Raw genomic sequence first — 24,621 nt, forward strand, 5'->3', positions numbered from 1 at the left:
GCTCTGCCAGCACAGAGGGACTCAGGGGGCAGAGACCAGGGATGTTGTTAAACATCCTACAGGACAGCCTTGAACACAAAGAATTAAGAGGCCCAAGTTGTCAGCTATGCCAAAGTGAGTCTAACAGATAACTGGGGGTTGCAGGACACCCCACTAACTGCTCCTGGGCAACATGGCAACTGTGAACGTGCTTGCCCACAGCCCGTGGGTGTGGGTCTCTGTGTTTGTAACAGGAGGATGCTGAATAAGATCTCTTTGGTGCCTTTTATTTTTATTTTTTTATTTTTTATTTTTTTTTTGCGGTACGCGGGCCTCTCACTGTTGTGGCCTCTCCCGTTGCGGAGCGGACGCGCAGGGTCAGCGGCCATGGCTCACGGGCCCAGCCGCTCCGCAGCATGTGGGATCTTCCCGGACCGGGGCAAGAATTCGTGTCCTCTGCATCGGCAGGCGGACTCTCAACCACTGCGCCACCACGGAAGCCCTCTTTGGTGCCTTTTAACCTGAGCACTCAATGTTTATGACTGTGACTATTTCAAGCAGTATCTCACATTTCTCTAAAACCTTTTTATTTATTTTATTTTTTTATTTTTTGCGGTATGTGGGCCTCTCACTGTTGTGGCCTCTCCCGTTGCGGAGCACAGGCTCCGGATGCGCAGGCTCAACGGCCATGGCTCACGGGCCCAGCCGCTCCGCGGCATATGGGATTTTCCCGGACCGGGGCACGAACCCGTGTCCCCTGCATCGGCAGGCGGACTCTCAACCACTGCGCCACCAGGGAAGCCCCTTTTCAGTATTTTTATTTGCTCTAGTATAAATTGTACCTCATATGGCTATTTGAGGAGTAAGTGTAAAATTGAAATAAATGATATAAGAGAATTCTAATATCAATAAGACAGGGAACCTACAGAAGGAATGAGGCAAAGGCACCAGCAAATAACCTGGGAGTACTTGTGCTGCTTAATAAAATCCAACACAGAGCCTCCTCTTCCAAAAGACCTATAGATATAGAAACATCTTTACTATTTAGAAAACCACCTTGTGGGTTTAAACTCAACACCATACCAATGTAATTCTCCATGTAACAGATGTGCATTTTTTTAAAAAGGCTAATTATAAACCAAATTAATAGAATGATTAATATCACTGAAAACATGATTAACAGAATGTAAGATGCTTAATAAGAAATGACAAATACACACAAGGCAGAGCACTGGTTTGTACCTGAGGGCATCAGCACCATATTTATGAATGATTGAAAGTGGATCTGGATAATTCTTTTTGCGTTTGCTCATTTTTTGGCCATCACTTGAAAAACAGAAGGGAAACACCAATTAAATAAGTCAACATCACAGTTTATATATGGTTACAGATTATCTACAAATTGGAATACATAAGTGCAAATGGGACACAAGCTACTACTAAGGCACAACAATAGGTTGTTTAAGCTTCTTTTTGAATACTGTAGCGAGTCAATGGAGAAGTTTCGGGATAAATGGCAGCAGAAGATGCCAGAGTGTAACAGTGAAAAACACACAGCCTTGGCATTTATCCCAGAGAAACGAAAACTTATATTCACACAAAACCTTAGAAAGTTCACAGCTTTATTCATAGTCAGCAAACACTGGGAACAACCTCAATGTCTTTCAGCAGGTGAAAGGTCAAGCTGTGGGTCACCATGGAACACTGCTCAGCAATGAGAGAGAACTATGGATCCATAAAACCACCTGAGGTATCTCCAGGGAATTACAGTAAGCAAAAAAAGCCAATCACAAAAGGTTATATATGATATGAATCCATTTATATAACATACTTGAAATGACAAAATTACAGAGATGGGGAATAGATTAGTGGTTGCCAGGGGATGGGGATTAGGATTGAAGGCTGAGGTGGGAGGGGTGTGAAGGGGTGGGCTGGGTATGGTTATAAAAGGGCAACAGAGGCATCCTGTGATGTTGAAACAGGCCAAGTATCTTGACTCTGCTGGTGGATACAGGAACCCATATATGAGATAATATTGCATGCAATAGCAAATGAGTAAAACTGGGAAAATCTAAATAAGACGGGTGGATTCAATCAACATCCTGATTGTGACAATGTGCTACAGTTTCAAAAACGTGACCATTGGGGGAACCAGGCAAAGCACATGAGGGGTCTCTATTAATTTTTACAACTATAATTCAGTAAGATTTTCAATTAAAAAAAAAAAGTACAGACTATAGAGCCAGACTGCCTGGATATAGAACTAGAATTTCACACTCTTTTGCTTGTATGATCTTAATTTTTCTGCACTTCAAATTCCTCAAATGTCAAAATGGACAATGAAAGGACCCATTTCAAATAGTTCTGGGGACAAATGAGTGAAGATGTGTAAATGCTCAAAACAGAGCCTGGTACAGTGCCAGGTGTCATCCCCCACCTTGAACAGCACATGAAGCAAGGTATCTAGGTATAAAAATTTTATTTTCTTCTTTTTATTTGTTTTTACTTTTAATGACTAGAGGCAGTAGAAGGAAAAAATAAGACTCCTCTATAATAAGCCTCTAGAACCAATAGCTTCCTCATATATTAAAAACAGGACAACAAAAATTTATATTAAAGGACCAGTGTACAGATTTAATAAGAGCTATAAGCAAAAGTACTTTATAAAATTCTAAATGACAAACGTTATTTTATCACTAGTAGTATCATGGGACACATGTCCTCGCCTCTGTCCTCCTCCATTAGGCTTAGCTCTTAATGCAGTCCTTCTCCTAAGACAGAGGAATACGAAGAGACAGAATGATACAGGTTGAGAAGAGCACAAGACAGGAGTTGGAGGAAAAGGGAGAGCAGGAAGAAGTATAAAGGCAGAAGGAAGGAAGAGAATAGGAACAGAGCTGGGGCATTCCTGAATTTCTCTATTCCCAAAGAATCGTTAGATCCAACCAGAACACGCTGAAAGAATAAAGGAGATCAGGAACTGCAACTCATTATTACACAAAGGAGTGCACCTGCCTTGCCAGGACGAGCCCATTCACAATCACATTTTTGAATGGCGGCCGTCCAAAGAGAGCTGTGGCCAGCACCAACAGGGTGTAAAACCTGGAAAAAAAACCCACAAACAAAGAGTTCAATAAAATAAGAAAAGGAATTCAAGCATAGGAAAAAAAACTATGTTTACTTATTGGACTGAATTTCTATTTTAGGTAAGTTACACTTCTTGATAATCACAAAGCAATGGTTCTTGATCCTGGATACATCAGAATCATCTGGGGAGTGCTGAAAAATTAGGCACAGGGCCCACTGCAGACCAGTCATATTAGAGCTTCTCACTAGAAAAAATAAAATGAACTTTATTTAAAGCAAATAAAGCCCTGGAGTGAGGTACTGACCCCCTGCTGGGGACAGTACTATCACCTTCCTTGGGGAGCTAGTTGGACAGCCACAAGGCAGAGCAGGGCAGCACTGGGTGGCCTCTCAGGACCTCCCAGAAATGCCAGGCTGGAAATCCAGAGATGTGTTGCCTTTAGCACAAGGTCATATGGGATAGTCTGATGACAAAAGATGAAATAAGCACTCTCATCCAAAAGTTAAAAGCTAGTCTATATGAACATAGAAAATGTTTTTATTCTATCAGATATCATGCATGTTTATATGCTAGCTAGACTGTTCCCTAAAAGAACTCTATCACATCCATGTAAGCTGTCCCAGTAAGTAATGCACTTGTGTCATCTCCGACCCGATCTTGCATCCCAAGAACATCACCAGACACAACTAATGAGGACGGAAATCAGACAGGTCAGGAGGACCCTGGTTCCTATGAGAGGCAGCCCATACCTGACAGAAGGCGAGGGAGGCAATGTGCACATGGGGACCCACGTGAGGGCTTTTAACAGTTGCCAGACATGGCAACTCCTCAGAGAAACAACTTATTGGTGAGTCATATGGCCCTCCCTAAGAACAGGAGTTTGTACATGGTAGCTGTTTCTATAGAAAAATGGATTGGAAGCTGAAAACATTAAGAACATTAAGGCTGGAATTCCACCAGTTTGTGATGACTACAAGTTGTAAAGACAGAAAATGATACCAACATTCTTTAAACACTCCTGCAGAAACATTACTAATGAAAGTATAATTAGAACCTGGGTCAGCCAAGCTCATGCATGAAGAGAAGGTAATTCATCTTTTTCTAATTAAGAGGATGAGAGTACTGCTTTAGATAAGGCATCAGATAAAACCAATGCCAAAGTCCTCCCCACCATGTTTCTTTTTTCTTTTTTAAAAATTTTAAACCTGGATTTTTTAGAATGTTATGAGGCTAGCCTTAACATCTTAGTACATTTTCAACTAACCCTCCAATTTGTAGCACCCACTCCAGTATCTTGTATGTAAATACCCACTAAACACTTGTGTAAATGATTTGAAGTAAACAAACTAAGGACACATTGTTTTGTATCACTTAACCTTTCCATACACCAAAATCTCTGTATTCCAAAATGTGAAACAAACAATTCAAACTCTAAACCTACAGCCCTAATATAGTGTGAGGTTCCTGCTCAAAAGACACTTTTATGGTATATTTAGTGGTGAGGGGCAGAGGGCAGGAGCAGAGCCTGTCTGTTTTTTTCTTTTTTTGTGGTACGCGGGCCTCTCACTGTTGTGACCTCTCCCTGCGGAGCACAGGCTCCGGACACGCAGGCTCAGCGGCCATGGCTCACGGGCCTAGCCGCTCCACGGCATGTGGGATCTTCCCGGACCGGGGAACAAACCCGTGTCCCCTGCATCGGCAGGCGGACTCTCAACCACTGCTCCACCAGGGAAGCCCAAGCCTGTCTTGTTTGACACGATCTCCCCAGCACCCAGCTGATAAATGCTAAATGCTCAGTAAAATACCTGTTAAATCAAATCAATAAAACACTTTAAAGAGGGACTTCCCTGGTGGCACGGTGGTTAAGAATCCGCCTGCCAATGCGGGGGACACAGGTTCGATCCCTGGCCCCAGGAAGATCTCACATGCTGCGGAGCAACTAAGCCCGTGCGTCACAACTACTGAAGCCCGCGTGCCCAGAGCCCATGCTCTGCAACGAGAAGCCCTCGCAATGAGAAGCCTGCGCACCACAACAAATAGTCCCCGCTCGCTGCAACTAGAGAAAGACCATGCGCAGCAACAAAGACCCAACGCAGCCATAAATAAATAAATAGATAGATAGATAAATAAATAAATACATACATAAATAAATAAATAAAAACGCTTTAAAGAACAAGAAACATACCATCCTCTGGTTTGGTCAATGCCTTCACCAATGAAATCTGCAGGAAATGCATCCTCAAACTCCCTCTTGTTTTCAAATGGATAATGAATTTGAGCATAGGGCATGCTGCCACTCTCGAACCAACAGTCAAACACTTCAGAGATGCGATGCAACAATCCCTTCCCACAGCGTGAAGGAATGGTCAGATGGTCAATGCTAGTAAACAAAGAAGTAGCCACTTCTATTAATTTTAAGCAAAACAGAAATTACAGTTTAATTGCCAAGAGGAAACACAATGCCCTCACAGCTCTTTCATATGCATCTGCAAACAGAAATATCGGCAGTTATCACAGGCTTTCAGAGAGCACCATCAGGGCTCCATCTGGAAGGTTATATACCAAAGTCTCCTGACATCTAACTCAAGGACAAGAGGCCACCTTTCCTCAAATGACATGAATCATCAACAACGAAGTAATTCAGCAAACTAGTGTTTGATTTCTACATGTAGCTCTGTGATCTGATACAGAGACCATGTCTAAACAGGCTACCTAGCCTGATACTGAACTGAAGTGAATCAAACATTCAGAAACTGACCTCTCTCTGTGGAGATCTGAGATCTTTGCTCCTGACAGTTCTTCCAGTTCTGCCATTGACCCAACACACACCACCTGTCAAAACAAAGTTAAAAGGCCTCAGAGCCAAAGATCAAACAGAGTTAATTTATGTGACATTCATGTTTAGGTTTAGAAACCTTTGATCTTCATGAGTTATCATCAAGGTGGCTTACCTCATGAAAGACTATAGGTCACTGTCTGAATTGGTGAGCAGACTTCACTTCTTTGCTATCTACCCCTATATCAGAGGGATTCCCTACAAGGAGAGAATTTCACAGCCATCATCTCAACGAGTATTTCTTGAGGGTCTACTATGTCCAAATCTCTGCCAAAAATAACTAGCATAAGTGCAATGCCTAGACTGTTCCTCTAAGGCATCTTAGTTTGTTCCTGGCACTTGAACTTGACTCTTTAATCTGAAATCTTCTCAAGTCAAAGCTGGAACTAATTTATTGTGCATGAACTGGACCAAATAGTCAGATTGCAAGACATTAGGATTATACTCATGTAAGGAGGCTGGGATCTGGGCCCAGCAGGGGCATTCAGAACAGGGTGAGTCATCTAACAGGGGCCGTGTAGCCGGGCTGCACCAGCAGGAGCTGCTGTGGGTTCACACCCAGAGGTCATCTACTACCTAATGAATACCCACAGCCTCTTTCTCTGCCCTTCCTGCCCAGTCCTGAAAAGTCCTCTGATTCAGCTACTTCACTGTTGCCTTTCAGGTCCCTACTGGAGATTTACTGAGGTCCCTGGGCTGCTGCTGCTGCTCATGACTGTTCTAATGCTGTCAGCATTAGACAGAGGGAATATATCTATATACCTATGTATGTATTTATTCAGAGACACACACACACACAAATTTGATTTTAAATTAAAGGTCTGCAATGCTTTGGTAATTTTTTTAAGTCATCCTTTTTTATCACTATAAGGCCGTTTTAATACGCTGTGACTTAGTGCAGCGGGTGGAGTCTCTGTTCTGTTCATCAGAAGCTCAAAAGGAGAAAAAGAGTTCTGAGCAACACAAGGTAAACAATGTGAGGAGTTTCCCAAGAAAAATACAAATTATATTTTTCACTTTTACACAGAGGGAAATTTAAAACTATATTTAATTAAAGTAAAAATAAATTAAAATCTTAAAAACATATTCTTATTTATGGCATGATTCTAGGAAGGAACAAAGCAAAAAAAACTGATGCAATAAGAAAGGGGCAAAGAAAAAAAGAAACCATATGCTTTTACCCCATACTGAGATGCATGAATGAAGTGCTTTAGCAAAAATCAACACAAGTAAACACGGCCCTGCCTCACCTCCTCGAAGTCATCGCTGACCCACAGTGGGATAGGAGTGCCCCAGTATCTGTTTCTGGAAATTGCCCAGTCACGTGCATCTTTCAGCCAATTTCCAAATCGCTTTTCTCGCACAAACTCTGGGACCCTGCAATAAACAGATCAGATAACCAATCACATAAAAACATTAGTAAGGGCTTCCCTGGTGGCGCAGTGGTTGGGAGTCCGCCTGCCGATGCAGGGGACACAGGTTCGTGCCCCGGTCCGGGAAGATCCCACATGCCGCGGAGCGGCTGGGCCCGTGAGCCATGGCTGCTGGGCCTGCGCGTCTGGAGCCTGTGCTCTGCAGCGGGAGAGGTCACAACAGTGAGAAGCCCGCGTATTGCAGAAAAAAAAAACCCCAAAAACATTAGTAAGTAAGTTTGTAAATTAGATCTGCATAAGCCTTTGTGAACCTAACGTTCTGGAAATGCTGAGCTCACTCCTAGCAGAATGTCTTCCAAATGGACAGCACCAGAAGACCCACAGAGACTGTTTCTGCTATGAATCCATCCCAGGAAGATGCTCTGTAATATGAAACCCCACAGCACACAAGCTTTCCTGTCCTGCTCTCCAGCTGCAGGACTGCCACAATCCTTTAACCAATCACCATGACGACAGCTAGCCTGATCTTACTTAGATCTAGTCTTCAGGTCATCCGTACAATAGCGCTTTTACTGAAACTCATTAGCAAGGGCTCTTACCTACAAAGTAAGAGTCTGAATAGGCGGGGTTATGTGTAGCTGGTGAGAAGCTGCCTCTCCAGGCTCACCTGCAGTCCCCCTGCCACTGCACTTTAGGCTCTAGCAATAAGGCAAGTTCCTTAGAATGCAGCTTCTTACCTCACTGCCTCTGTCCATGACATTCCTCCACTTCGATAACGTCCACCCCGCCACCCTCCTTCCCTCAGCCAACCCCCTACCCAAGGCTCTTATAGCTTCTGACTGGTAAATGACTCCTTATTCTTTAAGGTTCAGCTTTGTAGGAGACGCTGCCAAGCTCAAGGCTGAGTTAGGGCACACCTAGGCTCCAAAACATTCCGTCCTCTCAGGTGCTGCAGTTACTATCCTAGGTCAGTTTATAGGCCTGCACCCCTCTCACCACCACCCCCAATGAGGCAGCCATACGAATATTCTATGCTCAGTGCTCCACGAGGAAACTAAGGAGCTTCTTAGGTATAAAAATGAAAAAACACTTTGCTCTTGAGAAATTCACTTTGCTAAGAAATAGAGAAAGCTATAGTTTTCTTACTGCCCTGAGATTCTCCCCATTCTTCCAAAATCAAATGCACTATTTCTTACTTCCCCAGAGAACACAACTTAAAGTCAAGTTGGATTCTTGGGGAAAATAAGAAATAGTGATTACCCTCAAAACTCTCAGGGAAAAACATTCTTCTGGAATACATAGATTTAGTTTTGTATCATTTTTGCACCTACAGGTTGAAGTACAGTAGTCCCCCCTTATCTGTGGTTTCATTTTACATGGTTTCAGTTACCCACAGTCAACCGTGGTCCAAAAACATTAAAAGGAAAATTCCAGGAGTAAAAAGTTCATAAGTTTTAAACTGCACGCTGTTCTGGGTGGCATGATGAAGTGTTGAGCCCTTGCACTCCGTCCTGCCTGGGAACTGAACTATCCCTTTGTCTAGCGTATCCAGGCTGTATATGTTACCCGCCCATTAGTTACTTAGCAGCCATCTCGGCTACCACATCAGCTGTTGATTATCTCAGTGCCTGTGTTGAAATAACCCTTACTTTTACTTAAAAATTGGCCCCAAAGGGCAAAAGCAGTGATGCTGGCAATTTGGATATTCTCTTACCGTGCTTAATTTATAAATTAAACTTCATCACAGGTATGTAGGTATAGGAAAAACACAGTATATACAGTACAGGGTTTGGTACTATGTGCGTTTTCAGGCATCCACTGGGGGTCTTGGAACACACCCCCTGTGGAAAAATGGAGGAACTACTGTAACACCTCTCTGCAGTTTAGATATTAGCTGAGGAGAGAAAGGCTTCTGTCCCTGAAGTGTTTATCCATGAAACCGGTGTACACAAGACATTGCCATATTTTAGGAACTCAACAAGTGTCAAAAGTAGTAAGTGTAAATGGCTTTTGTAGGTATATCCAAAAATAAATGTATATCCTGAAAATGACTATTATTTAAAGCTAATGGACTCTGAGAGTACAGCCAGTTTTCCAAAGTCATTCCATTCTTTAAATCAAATAAATGGCAACTTCTCATTTCCATTGGGTTTAAAAAAGAAAAATGTTCCCCTGTATGTCCTGTCATAAGAGGGCTGTTTCTTCTGTTATAATATTATTTAAATTATTTTGTGTTCCTGAATAAACAGAAAAATAGCTATTATTACAATATACAATAAAAGATGGCTTTTAAAATTTCTATAACTTGAGGGAAGTATAAACCAGTACTAACTACATGACAAAGGACATTATGAAGACACACATCTTATTGCTCACCAGTAACACAGGTCATTGTTCCTCAGCAGCTGGTCTACCATATGCTCCACCCGAACGAACCAGCTAGGCACTGCTTTGTAAATGAGGGGAGTGTCTGACCTGCGGAAGCAAAAATGCAGAACGTGGCTGGGCAGACTGAGGTATGCAGGGGCAAAGGGTAAGACTGACCTTAAGTTTCTTACTGATATCACCACCAACTATTAGGCCTTCTACTGATATTTATTTCTATTGCAAATACTAATGCTATGTCATCTCCCTCCATCTTTCACAAGAAGGTGAAAGGTAATAAGAGAACAAGAAAAAATATAGTTCTGCTTGTGTGACAGTTGACTAAGAAATGATGTCAACCTCAGCAAAGAGGAAACACGGGAACAAAACGTGATGCCATTGAACATTCCATTTTCACCCACATCTTTACAGGATGATGTTATATTAAAACTTGCATCACAGGGACTTCCCTGATGGCATATTGGGTAAGAATCCGCCTGCCAATGCAGGGGACATGGGTTCGATCCCTGGTCCTGGAAGATCCCACATGCTGCAGAGTAACTAAGCCCGTGCGCCACAACTACTGAGCCTGTGCTCTAGAACCCATGAGCCACAACTACTGAGCCCACGCACCACAACTACTGAAGCCTGCATGCCTAGAGCCCGTGCTCCGCAACGAGAGAAGCCACCACAATGAGGAGCCCATGCACAGCAACAAAGACCCAATGCAGCCAAAAAAAAAAAAAAATTGCACATTATATTTCTCACTAAATTCCATTAGAAAATTTTAGAGATATATCTCATCCTAGAGAACTGTGATCCCAACACAATACATATTGGTATATGCTTATGTTTCTTACACCTAAGGAACGAAATAACTATATATATGAATTCATAAAATTCTCCTTAAAACAAGAATGAAGTTTTCAAACACTAACTCTAAAGGATACAAATGAGATGGGAACCATGAATTAATGGAATGGGCACACATATCAAATGTATCCACAAAGCTGAAGCTCGAACTACATTTCATCTCACCTCCAGCAGAAAGGGTAGCTGTGGGTGAAAGTGCTGGCAACAAGAAGTCGACCTTGTTCCTTTAGGGTCCTGATGATATTTTTGTCAGCATCCTATTTAAAAAAATTTAAAATCTAGCCATTAAAATATCCTACAATGCTTAGTAATACAATATAATTAAGTATATTACTAAACTTTGTTATTTTGATACCTTTACTATGAATAAAAGGCACAAATAACAAATCTACTATAAAAATACTTGGTCCACATTTCAGCCACTGTGTAACTTTAAGTGCTTTTAAAGTACGTTCCAGACCACTTAAGGTAGTGAAGTTTTCAATCAGCAATGATTACCCCAAGGTCACAAAGCTGTTTCCGGAGTCACAAACCAGAGCCCACTTTTTCTGATTCTTACCTTTGAAATTACAGCATGCTTCCTCTGAAGATACTAGACCCTTGGAATGCAGCTGATAATATGTCTATTTTTTCTGATTTTACGTGCTCAAACAAAACAAAACAAAATCTACTGCCTGGGGAAAAAAATCCCACATATGGAAGCTGTTTAACAAAAAACTGATTAATGAAAGAAGTACGATGAAACTGACACCTTTCTAAGCCATAGAGATACAGACCTTCACATACTGTCCTGCAAAATCTGCCACTTCCCCTGTGAAACAGCCTGAAGCATCCACAGGGCAAACAGGGACAGAGTCTTTCTGAATGATGTTGAAATCCATACAGACCCGATAGTCATCCTGGGGAAAAGGAGAAAGGTAGAAGAAGGGAAGAATAAAACAGTTAAGTGTGGGTGTGGCAGGAGAGGAGCATAAGAGGCAACAGATTTATAGGAGAATTTTTCAGTATTCTGACATATAAATGTATCCAACTTTCATTATCCTCTCAACTGGAGTTAACTCAAGGATTATTCAGAGAATCCAGAGCCCTATAGCAGGGTTAGGGGATTAGATCAGTCTTCCCAGCCATTACTTCACAAACCCCTAATATAGCTGAGTATCCACTAAGCAAGAAGAAAGATGACACATATGAATACAGTAGAACAAGATCAAATTTGATTTATAACAGCAGCATGTATACACATACATGTATGCACAAAGCAGAAGAACATACACGTGTAAGGCATGAACTGTTTAGTACTGCACAATGCTTGATGTGCATATGGATTTGCATCCTGTCAAGGAGTGCCTGAAAGGATGGCAACAGTGATCTAAATCCAAATTATTCATTTTACGGGAATTCCCTGGTGGTCCAGTGGTTAGAACTTGGCACTTTCACTGCCAGGGCCTGGGATCAATCCCTTGTCGGCGAACTAAGATCCCGCAAGCTGCGTGGTGTGGCGTGCATAAATTAATTTTAAAAAATAATAAATAAAACAAACAAACAAACCCCAAACTATTCTCTTTACAAATAAGTAATATGGGCCCCAGGCAGGCTGGGTACACCACAATGCTTCAGGAATACATTTTGAGCAATGTTAACAATAATCAGGGCAAACACATAAAGTGCTATATCAAACAGTGCTCTGAACATCTGACTACATTACATTAGCTCATTTAACCTTTACAACGATCCTGTGAGGAAGGCAGATAGATGTACTAGGTTTTCATCATGTGTTCCCCTCAGACAAACCAGCAAGTATCTCCATTTTACGGATGAGGAAGCTGAGGCACAAAGAAGTAACTCAGCTGCAAAGTGGCAATGCTCACATTCAGAACCAAACAGCCTGGCTCCAGAGTCCAAGGTCTTTACCTCCGTGCTATGCTGTTTGAATCTAAAATTAAAGGGATTGTCTTGGACTAAATAGTGAAACCAAACCCTGGTTTGCCTCCAAGATAAACTGGAAAGCCAGTATGGTTCCACCTGGGCCTATGTTCAACTCTCGCTATGCTGAGAGGCCGTCTCGTGTGATGCGACATGTGCGTGTGGCACATGACAGCCAAGGGCAATGACAGCCTGGCCATGAAGGAAGACCCTGAAAAAAAAACAGTAAGCAACACAGACAGGACAAGCCTCAAAGTCCAGCAATTTGAACCATTTAGTATACAGCAAACAGCCCTACTCGATTCGACTAGCTAAGAGCAGCATTCCTGAATGGAGCCAGAGTAACAGGTGATGTTCAACATGGTCATGTAGAAGTGCATAGACTCTGTGGAGAGATCACATAGCACATTGTCTGGCAAAGCCGCAACATGGAAGGTCTCTTGGAAAACGTCTACCAAGTGGGGTTAAAGGCTGAAATTTAAAGATCTGATCTTCTATAACATTAACCTGCCTGGCATTCAGGACAGATACACACCAAGAAGTTACCTTTTCATTATTTATTAACAGTGGAACAATGACACCAGTTGACCCTAAAATTATAATGAATAGCTGAAATTTGACTAATTCCTAAAACTCAATAAACGGTATTATCAAGAATGCTTACTTTCCATGTAATTTGAATACTGACCAGGTATTAGGTGATATTAAGCAATTGTTAATTTTATTGGGTATAATGGCATGGTGGCTATGTTAAAAATAAAAGTCCTTATCAGTCAGAGATGCATACAGAAGTATTTGCAGATGAAAGATATGATGTTGAGGATTTGCTACAAAACCCTCCAGCCAAAATAAAAAAGGTGTTGGGGAAGGGGACAGGGAACGAGACAGATATAACAGAAATTCCAAATTAATAATTAAAGCAGCTGGATAATGTGAACATAAGAAATTATTATATTTTCTTTACTTCTCTGTATGTTTGAAGACTTCCATAATAAAAATCCCTGCAGAGATTAAGTATGAAGAAAAAAAGACCATCGGAGACAGACTAGCTTCACTGCCTCTCTCACTGAAAAAATGATCAAGCCAAGAGGAATTTGTAGGTCCCCAGTGGGTGCTACACCCCCAGCAGTGACTGTACACACTCTTACAATGTCAGGCACTGTGCTAAACGCTCTATATGGATGATTCCATTTAATCCCTGTAGTTACCGACGGGCAGGTACTATCATTCCATGTCACAGAGGAGGAAAAGGAAGTCCAGACAGACTAAGTTACTTACCCAGGGATGGCCTGTTAGTGGCAGAGCTGTGACCTAAGGTGAGGTCTGGTTCTAAATGTGTGCCCTTAATCCCTATGCTCTTGTTTTATTCATATACAAATTACATTAAAAGGATTACATTTTTGGAAAAACTACTCTGGGAAAAACTTAAAATTAACCACACTGCATAGCTTTGAGGAAAGAGGTCAAATTCTCCCTTCTGATCATATAGTATTTATTTGGTCAAGAACACAGCAAAGGTGATGGAACCTTTCAGCGTTTTGATGGTTGTGGTGACTGCATGACTCTATGCCCTTGTCAAAACTCCCAGAACTGCATATCATAAATGGCAAAGTGTATAGCAAGTAAATAGTGAATGAATGAAAACACAGCATGCCTTTTAGAAAGACTAAATGCCCAGCAACACTCAGGATTTAGCACACCATTTTCAAAAATCAGCTCAGGGTGAAAAGGAATTACAGATCCAAGTTTTATAAGGTTATCTCTGGGGGCAGTGAGCCTGAAAAGAGGTTAACTCTATAGTGTGAAAAACAGTGAGAAACATCTCTCTTCTCTCTCCCTGTCTCACAAACACACACACGACTCAGTGGCCACTGACGTTTACTTCTCATAAATGCATTTACAAGACATATACTACTCACAGCACCAAAGTAAGGAGCTTGGTGTACAACCCCAGTGCCTTCTTCCTCCTTCACATAGTTGTCAACAAGCACAGTAAAAGCACCATTCTCTTTACACTGGAAAAGAAAGGTTATCAGGTTTAAAGAATAAAACAATACCATACCATAATATTAATTTAATAACAGTTTTTGGTAAGAGCCTGAAAAATCTTTTAACATGCAAAATTATTTTCAGAAATAGAAAAGATAGAATAATTCAGATTGGGAAGAAACATGCTAATTCAATACATCGCTTCCATGAATAACAGGTCATCACTTATAAAGGAAATAATTATTGAAGACTTGCAGAGAAAAATTTCTAACTTCCTTCGCCACAAAACTGTTCTTTTTCATCAGTTCTTGCAACCTCACCCCTGCCCTAGAATGCAGTTTTTCGTGAAAACGTCTCAGACGATGTGCTTAACGATTCGCTTCCTGGTATATTTTCAATCACTGCATATGCTTTGCTGCTCCTTTTCCTTTCAGTCCAGCTCAGGTTATTCAGTAATAAAAGGCAAACTTTGGGAGAATCGGGATGGGAGCTGAGTTACAAGTTCTAGTTACAGGTACTCCACCTACTGTAACACTGAAGGGAAATGTTTTCGGTTTGATTTTCTTTGTAACAACAATAAAGTCAGGTTCATACACATAACACTACAGACCTACTTCTTCTACCTTTATCTCTTAATATTTCTTTTCACATACCCTTTGTTTCAGCCAAACTGACCCTTTGCTTTCTTACCTCTCTGCCTTTGCAAAAAGTACTTTCAGAAATTATTTTCACATTTAATCCTATAATCCTGTGAAAAAGGATTCAGCAGTCTCATGTTTTAAAAATATTCTGGTTGTATATGAATTTCACAGATGAACAAACTCTGAACAAAGATGAAATGGTTTGCCCAAATCATACAACTAGTAACGACCTGAAAGAAGGTCTTCTGGTTCCAAACGCAATTTTATTTTCAACTATATCACAACTCTTTAATTCTTTGGCATTCACTTAAAACTAAACTTGAAAAATAACTATGAAGTTTTAATTGCTATAACCCAAGTCACTTGGAAATATTTTTGGTGTGGTATGATAGGTGCTAAAAGGTGTGTCTTCAATAGTTTAAACATGGAGAGATAATATGTGGGTTCTTAGAATCAGATGTAAGAACAGGGAATACAAAAGTTTCTCACTGTTTCTAACTGTAGAGGGTTTCTAACAAAGAACCCTGCTGCATTCCTATCTCTCGAAGTCCAGTTTTAGATCCTTCCCCTGCCAAGGCTGAACTGCGTCAGCATTCACACAGAGAGCTATAGTGCTGTCCTTCAAAGACAGCATCCACTCTCATAGCTCTCACTTAATATTTCAGAACATGTGTATTTTAGGTATACACCAGATGATTTTTGTCTTCAAAGAATTTGCAGCATCTTTCTAAAACTCACCAAACGTTCTAGAAATTTCAGGAAGCTAACTGAATGGATAGTTGTTGTTCTTAAATAACTTAGATCAGTATGAACTGAGTGCATATTCCAGACAGACTTCTGATTTAACCTAAAGTTCCTATCTATTGTGCCCATGTGCATTTTCTGAGAGGGGTGAACTGTCCTTAGATTCTCAAAGGGATCTAGTGTAAGAGGTTTTAAGACAAATAAAAACAAATACAAGATAAAACATGTTATGATACAGAAGAGAAGAATGCAGGAATGATATTTTTCAGAGGGAGAAACCAAAGAAGCATTTCAAAAATTGCTTTTTTTTCAGATGGCACCTGAGTTTAGGCTTGAAGAGTGTCAAGCTGATATGACGTTAAAGAAAGGTGAGGGTTTTTTAAAAAGAGGAGGATGACAATAAAAACAAAGGCAGGGAGGGAGGAGAAGAAAGGGCCAGTGTGATGGAAGCAAAGGATATATTTAAATCAACATTAGGGTATGTGGTTAGGGAGTAGGACTGCCTTGTGTCAACTGGAGAATACCCATTGAGGAATGTGCTGGCAATGACTGCAGGCTCACAGGGAGGGACCAGACCAGGTAAAGTGTTTGGAAATCCATCAGCAGCAACATGGAATGAGGAGGAATGCCATTAGTTAGGAGATAAGAAACACGGGAAAACACTCAGGTACACAAAAATGTAGAGGCAGATGTGATGCTGTGGACAGAGCCCAAATGGCAGAGATCACCTGCATTAGCCAAACTCTGTCCCTACACTGAATCAGAACAGAGGTAAGCAAATATTTTATCATGGGCTATGGTGTAAGGTTTTGCTGGCTAATGCTCCATCCAATTGAATATAATTTCCACATAATGTGTAAAACCAGGTCTGAGAGCGTTGCTCATTATTTCACTCCAAGACCTATAAATAAGAACCAACAGGAAATTCCTGCTGACTTTATTCTTTTGTTGGTGGTGGTGGGGTTTACAGCTACAGCTTGGATTCTGTTGCCAGAAAATGGAAAACCACATAAAATAGCTTTGTGACTCTTATAAGAACTAAGTTACTAAATGTCTGAGCTTAAAGCACCCACCTCATCAATTCCTGGAAATGAACTCTGTTTACTTTTACACACACAGTTTTGTGAAAGCACCATCTGAGCACTATCTTAAATTTGTAAAAACAAAACTCAAAAACCAAAAAACACCTCAACGACTTTCCTGGGTGATGTGTAGACTATAAACAATACAAATATACACACATTAAATCTTATCAATGTAACTGATTCCTTATGTAATTTGAGAAAAGTATTTAAAAATTCCTATAGGACTTTAATTATTAAAGCAAGAAGGCAATACAAACAGAATTTAATTTTTGTAATATTAAAAGAGATTTTTGGATTTAGGCACACTTGTATGAACAATATAACAATAAGACAATATAAATACCACTCCAATCATCAAATACATGGGTTGTAGAGAGCTCCTGTGGTAGAAGTCTCTAAGCTCACCTTTATAAAATAGTCAAACAGGGGTCTGTATTTCTTGCCTTTGAGATAGGCACCAGGAAATCTAGAAAAAAGAAAAAGGCAAACTCACAATTAAAATATTCAAAGAAATGAGGCTGCAGCCACATCAAGTTACCATTCCCTTCTGCTTTCCTTGTTCCTAAATCATGAGTGCTGGAATGTGTGACCTGAATGTACTTGGTATTAGTACTTAAAACTAAGCTTGAATAATATAGCTTTTGGGCAATAAAGTATCTCACTTTTTAAAGCTAAAGACACACACATGCACGTGCACACACACATACAAATCAATGATTTGTATATTCACCTTTCAAGGATTTCATAGTCACTCTCCAATTTATAGAGGGCTGATAATCTGGCTTCCATTAAAATGTATAATTTTCCTCTGACAGCATCTATGAGAGCAAGGGAAAAAGTGGACTTCAATGATATTCAGGCTTTGGCTTACGCTAAAGACACGCATCTGCATATTTTTCCCTCCAGGGGCTCCTGTATCACCTGCATCCAATGTGCTCAGCACTGACAGAGGAACACCACAAAGAACGCTAGGGCACACGCGCTTTCCAAATAGAGAAAGACAAAAACATCAAATGCTGTTAAGGCAGCTCATCAGTTGTTGTTAACTGCACCTCTATTCATTTTAAGTAAATTAATCTTTATTTTCTCCTACCAAAAGTAATATAGATGAGTGTTTAAAATCCGTAACATTAGCAAACCAAGAAGAGATCACAAAGTAAAAGTTTCCCATAGTCTCATATTCCCCACCCCACCCCGCCCCCCGCCTCGATACTATCATTTCAGTGTCTATCCCTCCAGGTGTTTTTCTATGTATATATCAACATACACATTATGTAAACATGTAACTTAATAATTATGGGATATAACTCAATACAGTTTTGTAATTTGTTTTCACATAATACATTGTGAACATTTTCTCATATGTTAGCACATATAGATTTTCTCATTCTTTTAAATAGCTTCTATAGTATTCCATCTTATGGAGGTACAAGTTATTTTTAACATATCAATGAATGCTAGACAATTAAACTGTTTTCAAATTGCTACTGCTATGAACACTGGGATAACAAAAATCCTTATACATGTCTTTGTACCCATATTGGAAACATTTCTGGAGGATACTATCCTAGAAAGAGAACAGCTGAAACAAATGCATAAACATTTAAAATTTAATAGATACTGACAAATTGCCTTATAAAAATTTAGGCTAATTTAAACGCCCACATGTAAAGTATGTCATACCCAAGAATATACTAAAGCTATACCCAAGAATATACTAAGGCTGTAAGAAAAATGAGCATCTATGGATCATTGTGAAGGCCTTTGCAATTCACTGAAAAACTACCACAAATAATGTTGCCACCCACCAGTTCTGACCTCACAGGAACTTCATTATAAGTGGAGTCTATATTTTCTGAATAAAACACAGGACACATGGTCCAAGAAGTAAAGGAGTTGTATGCAGGCAGATGAATGACATGACTGAAATCTCAGCCAGATGGCCTTTATGGCTGTCAGGCTCACTACGGAATGGCCATGACCCACAGGCAACACAGGAAACTTATAACAGACAGAAACACACTTGCAGGGAGAAGCAGCAGTAGACACCAGAGCCAGGCTCTACGTGGAAACAGCTCCCTCCCAGTTGATATCGTTAGAAACCAACTCTTGGTCTTAGCTACTCCTAAGGCACAGCTAAACAATGATAAAAATATCTGACGCCCAACACTTTCCCATTCCTTTCTCAATATTCTTCCCTTGATAGCACAAGCTATTGTGAATCAAGTTAACTGTCTTGTAAGACAGATTCTTTTTCTGGCTATGAGTTTTTCTTTTCTTTCCCTGACTTACCCCTGCTCCCCATAAACTATAGAAACCTGAAGGTATCAAACTTCTTTTTTCATATAAATCTCTATGGAAAGGGCCTCTTTGAGACTATGGTTAACTTGACACCAGGGAATATTTGAAAGGTACAAAGTTCTCAAGTTCTGGTACCAATTCTATGATACTATGATATATAGTAAGAAATATATATTTGGTCTTAATCCGTGTTCTGGCAGAGCTCTTAAAACCCTTGGAATTTCCTAAGTGATGGGAACCAAAGGTGTCTTTCGTTACATTAATGGAGTGACTTTTGTAAAACCCCTAGGTAACCTAAGGATGGTGAACCAAGCACATGGCTACAGGGTTGGAACTTTCATACTCCACCTCCAGCCCCCTCTGGGGAGGAGAGAGGGGTCAGAGATTGAGTTCAATCACCAATGGCCAATGATTTAATCAATTGTGCCCAGGTAATAAAGCCTCCATAAAAACCCAAAAGGATGGGGTTTGGAGAGTTTCCAGGTTAGTGAACGTATCCACATGCTATGAGAGTAGCCCACCCCAGTTCTGGGGAGAGAAGTTCCTGTGCTTGCGACCCTTCCAGATCTCACCCTATGCACTTCTTCATCTGGCTGTTCATATGTATCCATTACAATCTCCTTTTATAATAAACCGGTAATCTAGTAAATACAATGTTTCTGAGTTCTGTGAGTTGCTCTTCGGACCCAAGGAGGAAGTCATGGGTTGGTGAGAAGCCCAGGTGACAACCGGAACTTGTGACTGACATCTGAAGGAGGGGGGAGTTGCAGTGGCAGGGGGCAGTCTTGTAGGACTAAGCTCTTGACCTGTGATATCTGACTCAAGCTCCAGATAGCTAGTGCTTGAATTGATTTAATTGCTTGGTGGTGTTGAGAAAACACATACTGAAGATTCCTAATAGCAATGATACGCCACCCCCTTTGAATCTGAGGTTCTTCATCTGTAATAGGAGCATGATGTATAAAAGTATTATAATCTGAAAATTATATGAAATTTTTACTTTTTATATCTCTGTACAATGTTAGTTTTTTTGTGTTAATTTTAATGTTTTGTGCTAATTTTTCAATCAGAAATGAAAATGCTCTTAGAGATTATTTTTCTGATTAAATCTAATACTTTTTCAAAAACTTCTATTTTTACTCCAAAAAGAAATGTACGACTTTCCTGGTGGTGCAGTGGTTAAGAATTTGACTGCCAATGCAGGGCACACAAGCCCTGGTCCAGGAAGATGCCACCTGCCACGGAGCAACTAAGTCTGTGCACCACAACTACTGAGCCTGCACTCTAGAGCCCGCGAGCCACAACTACTGAGCCCGTGTGCCACAACTACTGAAGCCCGCATGCCTAGAGCTGTGCTCTGCAACAAGAGAAGCCACCGCAATGATACGCCCACACACCGCAACGAAGAGTAGCCCTGGCTCACCGCAACTACAGAAAGCCCGCACGCAGCAACGAAGACCCAATGAAGCCAAAAATAAATAAAGAAATAAATTTAAAAAAGAAAAGAAAAGAAATGTAATTTTTTTCTTTTTAACCATTGCATCAAATAGGATGAAATGCCTAGGAATAAACCTACCTAAGGAGGCAAAAGACCTGTACTCAGAAAACTATAAGACGTTGGTGAAAGAAATCAAAGGTGACACAGATAGAAAGATATACCACATTCTGGGAGTGGAAGAATCAATATGGTCAAAATGACTATACTACCCAAGGCAATCTACAGATTCAGTGCAATTCCTATCAAATTACTAGTGGCATTTTTTGCAGATCTAGAAAAAAAAATCTTAAAATTTGTGTGGAAACACAAAAGATCTCGAATAGCCAAAGCAATCTTGATAAACAAAAATGGAGCTGGAGGAATCAGGCTCCCTGACTTCAGACTATACTTCAAAGATACAGTAATCAAGACAATATGTTACTGGCATAAAAACAGTCATATAGATCAATGGAACAGGATAGAAAGCCGAGACATAAATCCACGCACCTATGGTCAATTAATCTATGACAGAGGAGGCAAGAATATGCAATGGAGAAAAGACAGTCTCTTCCTAAGTGGTGCTGGGAAAACTGGACTGCTACGTGTAAAAAAATGAAATTAGAACACTCCTTAACACCATACAGAAAAAAAACCCCAAATGGATTAAAGACCTAAATGTAAGGCCAGATACTATAAAACTCTTAAGAGGAAAACATAGGCAGAACGCTCTTTGACATAAATCACAGCAATACCTGCATCTACTTCCCAGAGTAATGAATATAAAAACAAAAACAAACAAATGGGACCTAATTAAACTTAAAAGCTTTTCCACAGCAAAGGAAACCACACACAAAAGGAAAAGACAACTCACAGAATGCGAGAAAATACTTGCAAATGAAGAGATCGCCAGGGGATTAATCTCCAAAATATAAAAAACAGTTCATGCAGCTCTACATCAAAAAAAACCAAACAATGGAATATTATTCAGCCATAAAAAAAGAATGAAACAATGCCATTTGCAGCAACATGGATGGATCTACAGATTATCATACTAAGTGAAGTAAGTTAGAGAAAGACAAATATCATATGGTTATCACTTATATATGGAATCTAAAAAATGATACAAATGAACTTATTTACAAAACAGAAAAAGATGCACAGACTTAGAAAACAAACTTATGGTTACCAAAGGGGAAGGTTGGGGGGAGGGATAAATTAGGAGATTGGGATTCATATATACATACTATTATATATAAAATAATCAACAAGGACCTACTGTATAGCACAGGGAACTCTACTCAATACTCCATAATAACCTATATGGGAAAAGAATCTGAAAAAGAATAGATATATGTGTATGTATAACTGAATCACTTTGCTGTACACCTGAAACTAACACAATATTGTAAATCAACTATAGTCTAATATAAAATAAAAATTAAATAAAAATCTAAAAAAAAAAAAAGTAATATTTACTTCTACACTGGACCAAGAAGGAAATTCTGGGTAAAAAACATGTCCCTTTCCTAGGCCAGGGGAAATAAGTAGATAAACTAGTTGCTTCAACACGTAAAAGAGGGGAGTAGGAATCAGTAAACTAAGATGTGTTCCACATGTTTTCTTATATTATTTTCCTCTAAACTCCTGAAAATATACTCTTGACCTTCACTCTGTCCACTTCTTACGGCTTCCTTTCTGTATCCCTTGCCTCAAGCCTTGGAATTCACCAACATGAAACAGGCATGGTTATCCTTCCAGGAGGCCCAAACAGTTGGATTATTTCCAGCTTTAGAAGTACACTGGAAGCTAACTGGCTTTGCTGTGCTGTTTGAAACTCATTATCAGGTTTCTCCTTCCAAAACATATCCTGCTACATAACACCATACCTATGTATTCACTACTAGAAAATTATTTAGTAGAGGTTTTCTGGGTTTCTAAGAAATTTTATTAAAAGGCAAATTTCCCCAGGGTTATTAGCACATATGAGTGATTATGACATACCTAAGAACAGATTCCCAAACAATAAATCATAAGACATGTGACCAGAGTTCATGCTACTTCCCAGACCCAACGGATTTACTGATTCTAGTAAATACATTTATTTTTTATATAATTTGTAGTAAGTTTATTAAGTTATAAGTATAAACTATGTCCTGATTACTAATACTGATGTCTATTTAAAAATCAAAGTAAAGAATATTTTTAAAATAATACTTAAGCATGACTTAAACAACTTTCTGAGAAAATTTTAGATGTTCTCTAATATTGTATCCAACTCAGTTTTCCTTAATGAATTAACTGTGTTCTATTTCTAGTGTGACCCATCTACTGTCTATTTATTTCCTCCTATCTATCATGATAAGACTTTTTAAGCATTCATTCCTTTAGTTGATATTTATTGAATACTTATTTTGTTCTAGGTAACGGGTTATAAGGGCATAGCCCTAAACAATACATATCCAGGCCCTGCCTTCACACAAACCCAGGGAGTTAAGAGATTTTTTTCATTACTTGATAATAACAACATCCTTGGGAATTCCCTGGCGGTCCAGTGGTTAGGACTTCATGCTTCCACTGCTGGGGGCCTGGGTTCGATCCCTGGTTGGGGAACTAAGATCCCATAAGCTGTGTGGTGTGGCCAAAAACCAAACAAACAAACAACAAAAAACCTCAACTTTATCCTGATAATCTCTCTTTGTAGCTAGATAAAATTACTTGAACAACTTCTACTAAAAATGCCTCTTTTAGAGGGAATGTACTTCAACATAATAAAGGCCATATATGATAAGCCCACAGCTAATATCATACTCTTTGGTGAAAAACTGAAAGCTTTTCCTCTAATATCAAGAACAAGGTAAGACTGATTTACTTTGTTATAAAGCAGAAACTAATAAAAAAAAATTAAAATTAAAAAAAAAAAAAAGAACAAGGTAAGGATGCCCATTCTTGCCACTTTTATTCAACATAGTATTAGAAATCCTAGCCGGAACAATTGGGCAGGAAAAAGAAATAAAAGGTATCTAAATTGGAAAGGAAGAAGTAAAACTCACTATTTGCAGACAATATGATAGTACATATAGAAAACTCAAGACTCCACCAAAAACTCAGAACTAAAAAATAAATGGAGGGACTTCCCTGGTGGCACAGTGGTTAATAATCTTCCTGCCAATGCAGGGGACACAGGTTTGATCCCTGGTCTGGGAAGATCCCACATGCTGCAGAGCAACTAAGCCCGTGTGCCACAACCACTGAGCCTGCGCTCTAGAGCCTGCGAGCCACAACTACTGTGCCTGTGTGCCACAACTACTGAAGGCCATGCACCTAGAGCCCATGCTTTGCAACGAGAAGCCACTGCAATGAGAAGCCCGTGCACCACAACGAAGAGTAGCCTCCGCTTGCCACAACTAGAGAAAGCCCACGCACAGCAACGAAGACCCAATGCAGCCAAAAATAAATTTATTAAAAAAATAAATAAATGCAGTAAAGTTGCAGCATACAAAATCAATATACCAAAAGCTGTTGCATTTCTATACACCAATAATGAACTATCAGAAAGAGAAATTAAGAAAACAATTGCATTTACAATTGCATCCGAAAGAATAAAATATGTAGGAATAAGCTTAGCAGAGGAAATGAAGGACCTAGACACTGAAAAGTTTAAAACATTGATGAAAGAAATGGAAGACACAAATAAATGGAAAAGTGTTCCATGCTCATGGATTCGAAGAATTAATATTGTTAAAACGTCCATACTACTGAAGGAAATCTATAGATTCAATGCAATTCCTATCAAAATTTCAATGGCATTTTTCACAGAAATAGAATAAACAATCTTAAAATTTATGTGGACCCACAAAAGACCCTGAATAGTCCATGCAATCTTGAGAAAGAAGAACAAAGCTGGAGGCACAACACTCCTTGATTTCAAACTATATTACAAAGCTCTAG

General features: G+C 39.8%; 1 protein-coding gene across 13 annotated transcripts in view; it reads right to left on the minus strand.

Moving 5' to 3' along the window:
- IARS1 (isoleucyl-tRNA synthetase 1) overlaps nucleotides 1–24,621 on the minus strand; it is a gene marked incomplete at its 5' end in the record, with an annotated part of 73,446 nt that overhangs the window by 35,684 nt on the left and 13,141 nt on the right. For 11 of the 13 annotated variants that reach the window (XM_079706555.1, XM_079706563.1, XM_079706561.1 and 8 more), the window contains 11 exons: nucleotides 1,222–1,305; nucleotides 2,995–3,081; nucleotides 5,253–5,447; nucleotides 5,826–5,899; nucleotides 7,154–7,280; nucleotides 9,653–9,751; nucleotides 10,679–10,770; nucleotides 11,290–11,412; nucleotides 14,356–14,451; nucleotides 17,301–17,361; nucleotides 17,626–17,713. In XM_079706555.1, the coding sequence (XP_079562681.1) occupies nucleotides 1,222–1,305; nucleotides 2,995–3,081; nucleotides 5,253–5,447; nucleotides 5,826–5,899; nucleotides 7,154–7,280; nucleotides 9,653–9,751; nucleotides 10,679–10,770; nucleotides 11,290–11,412; nucleotides 14,356–14,451; nucleotides 17,301–17,361; nucleotides 17,626–17,713 (1,126 nt within the window). Of the gene's footprint in view, nucleotides 1–1,221; nucleotides 1,306–2,994; nucleotides 3,082–5,252; nucleotides 5,448–5,825; nucleotides 5,900–7,153; nucleotides 7,281–9,652; nucleotides 9,752–10,678; nucleotides 10,771–11,289; nucleotides 11,413–14,355; nucleotides 14,473–17,300; nucleotides 17,362–17,625; nucleotides 17,714–24,621 lie in introns of all 13 variants that reach the window. The other 2 variants (XM_079706557.1, XM_079706559.1) reach the window with 2 other exon arrangements.

This window comes from Hyperoodon ampullatus, assembly GCF_949752795.1.
Source record: "Hyperoodon ampullatus genome assembly, chromosome: 6".
NCBI classification, from domain to species: domain Eukaryota; kingdom Metazoa; phylum Chordata; class Mammalia; order Artiodactyla; family Ziphiidae; genus Hyperoodon; species Hyperoodon ampullatus.